The sequence below is a fragment of the Stegastes partitus genome, unplaced genomic scaffold, assembly GCF_000690725.1.
Source record: "Stegastes partitus isolate 25-593 unplaced genomic scaffold, Stegastes_partitus-1.0.2 Scaffold464, whole genome shotgun sequence".
Lineage (NCBI taxonomy): Eukaryota > Metazoa > Chordata > Actinopteri > Pomacentridae > Stegastes > Stegastes partitus.
The window spans coordinates 444,133-446,094 of record NW_007578195.1 but is presented as its reverse complement, the minus strand read 5'-3'; the positions used below and the strand labels follow the sequence as shown (position 1 = coordinate 446,094).

General features: G+C 39.6%; 1 protein-coding gene across 1 annotated transcript; it reads left to right on the top strand.

Annotated features, from left to right (window-relative positions):
* Window positions 1-790: 790 nt before the first annotated feature.
* Window positions 791-1,962, top strand: LOC103360796 (GTP cyclohydrolase 1-like). Its single transcript, XM_008286693.1, has 5 exons — window positions 791-1,049; window positions 1,291-1,400; window positions 1,541-1,596; window positions 1,697-1,728; window positions 1,874-1,962. The coding sequence occupies exons 1-5, from the start codon at window positions 791-793 to the stop codon at window positions 1,960-1,962; spliced, it is 546 nt and encodes a 181-aa protein (XP_008284915.1).

The window sequence follows — 1,962 nt, the reverse complement described above, 5'->3', positions numbered from 1 at the left end:
TGCAGATTACGTCTGTTAGAATTATGCTACTGCCATAAAACTGTATCTTAGACAGTACTTTGTGGAGTATTAAAATAAGCGAGCTAGCTTTGGCATATTGATTCAATTATCCAATGCAAGTTCACTAATTTCCAAGAATGTTGTGTAAAGAATCCAAACTATGTGACCGAGGAGACAATTTAATGTGTTGCTTTGATGCATTAAAGTAAATATTAAATTACCTCAGACATAACGTTTCCCTTGTCACTTGGTGGATATGAACTAATCCTGTATGTTGAGATGAATGTCCAACGCATTCATGCTGATTTTTTTGTTTGGACCACCACTATTCATCACATCCAACTACACACCTTTAACTATTATGTTCAATAACTAGATTTCTAGTGAGACAGTCAGGGTAGTATTTCCAGGATTTTACTCAACTTTATTCCTACTGAAGAATTGCATTTACAGGAAATGGGTTCAAGAAACTCCAACCCAGAGCATTTCTAGGTATTCAAGGTCAAAGCACAGCATCAGTCAAATGCTGCCACATAGCACTTAATGAGAGAAAATCTGTAATTGATTTCTGTGGTCATTGTCAGTGAGTCGAGCTTAAACTTACTCAGAGCTTGAGTCAGAAAATTACACAGACATAATTCTCTTGTGCATGGTTATCTTTAAGCCTCGGTGGTGTCGAAGCCTTGGGGCCTCCATCAGGGTATAAAAGGGGACGTCCTTCCTGAGACTGCTGAGCCTGTTTCGTTGCATCCTGCAGTGTCCTTCACTGAAATTCGTGCTGAGAGCCAGAATGGAGAATCGCCACGCTTCAGAGACGAATGGAGTAGCTGATGAGTACTTGAATATGTGCATCAAGTCCAAGCATAATAATTTGTGCAGAGAAGACTCCGAAGAAGCTTCAAACAAGCTGACTTGCATTGAGAGAGCTTACAGCACCATACTGAGTGAGCTCGGAGAGGACGTTGACCGAGAGGGACTTCTACGTACTCCACTACGTGCAGCCAAAGCCATGCAGTTCCTCACTAAAGGCTACAAGGAGACAACTGAAGGTGAATGCAGTCTTATTCATGACAAAGCTCGATGATGTCATTTAAATGCTTTTTTTTTAAAATGAGTTGAAAAACATACATTTAGTGAAAACATGCAATGAAAAGTAAATTAGATTTTATCATGACTTTAAATAAAGCCTCATTATACAGAATGCTTAATTACCGGAAACACTGTTCTGCCATTTTTGATTTGCCTTTTGTCTAAAAGCAAGATGTTAAACCAGTATAACTCTCCAAACAGATGTCTTGAACGGTGCAATCTTTGATGAAAACCATGAAGAGATGGTGATCGTGAAGGACATTGATTTGTTTTCTCTCTGTGAACATCACTTGGTGCCCTTCTTTGGCAAGGTAATTTGATAAAGTAATTGATGTTTACTTGCAGATTTTGTATCTCCAAGTACTACTTTGCATAACAATTTAAACAGCACAAACCAGTTTTGTCGGCATAAACAATGACGCAGAAAATACACATTTTATTTCACTGTCAGGCTCATATAGCGTACCTCCCAAACAAGAAGGTGGTTGGTCTCAGCAAACTGGCAAGGCAGGTGATAGCACACACACACACACACACACACACACGCACGCACGCACACACACACACACACAATTTCACTGTTTTCATTTTTAAAATTTTCTTACAGAATAGTTGAGATTTACAGCAGGAGGCTTCAAGGTAAAAATACACATATTTCACTCTTGTTTCCTCATTCGAATTTCCTCAAGGGGATAAATAAAGTGTCTATCTATCTATCTATCTATCTATCTATCTATGTGTTGCCTTTAATGTTCTCATGTACCTACATTATACGTCACCACAGTTCAGGAGCGTCTCACCAAACAGATTGCTTCTGCCATCACTGAGGCGTTGGAGCCTGCTGGAGTGGCAGTAGTGATCGAGGCAGCGTGA

Coding starts and splice junctions, on each gene's coding strand:
- LOC103360796 (XM_008286693.1), top strand. CDS start 791: ATGGAGAATCGCCACGCTTCAGAGACGAATGGAGTAGCTGATGAGTAC. Junction 1,050..1,290: donor CTACAAGGAGACAACTGAAG/GTGAATGCAGTC, acceptor CTCTCCAAACAG/ATGTCTTGAACGGTGCAATC. Junction 1,401..1,540: donor TGGTGCCCTTCTTTGGCAAG/GTAATTTGATAA, acceptor TTTCACTGTCAG/GCTCATATAGCGTACCTCCC.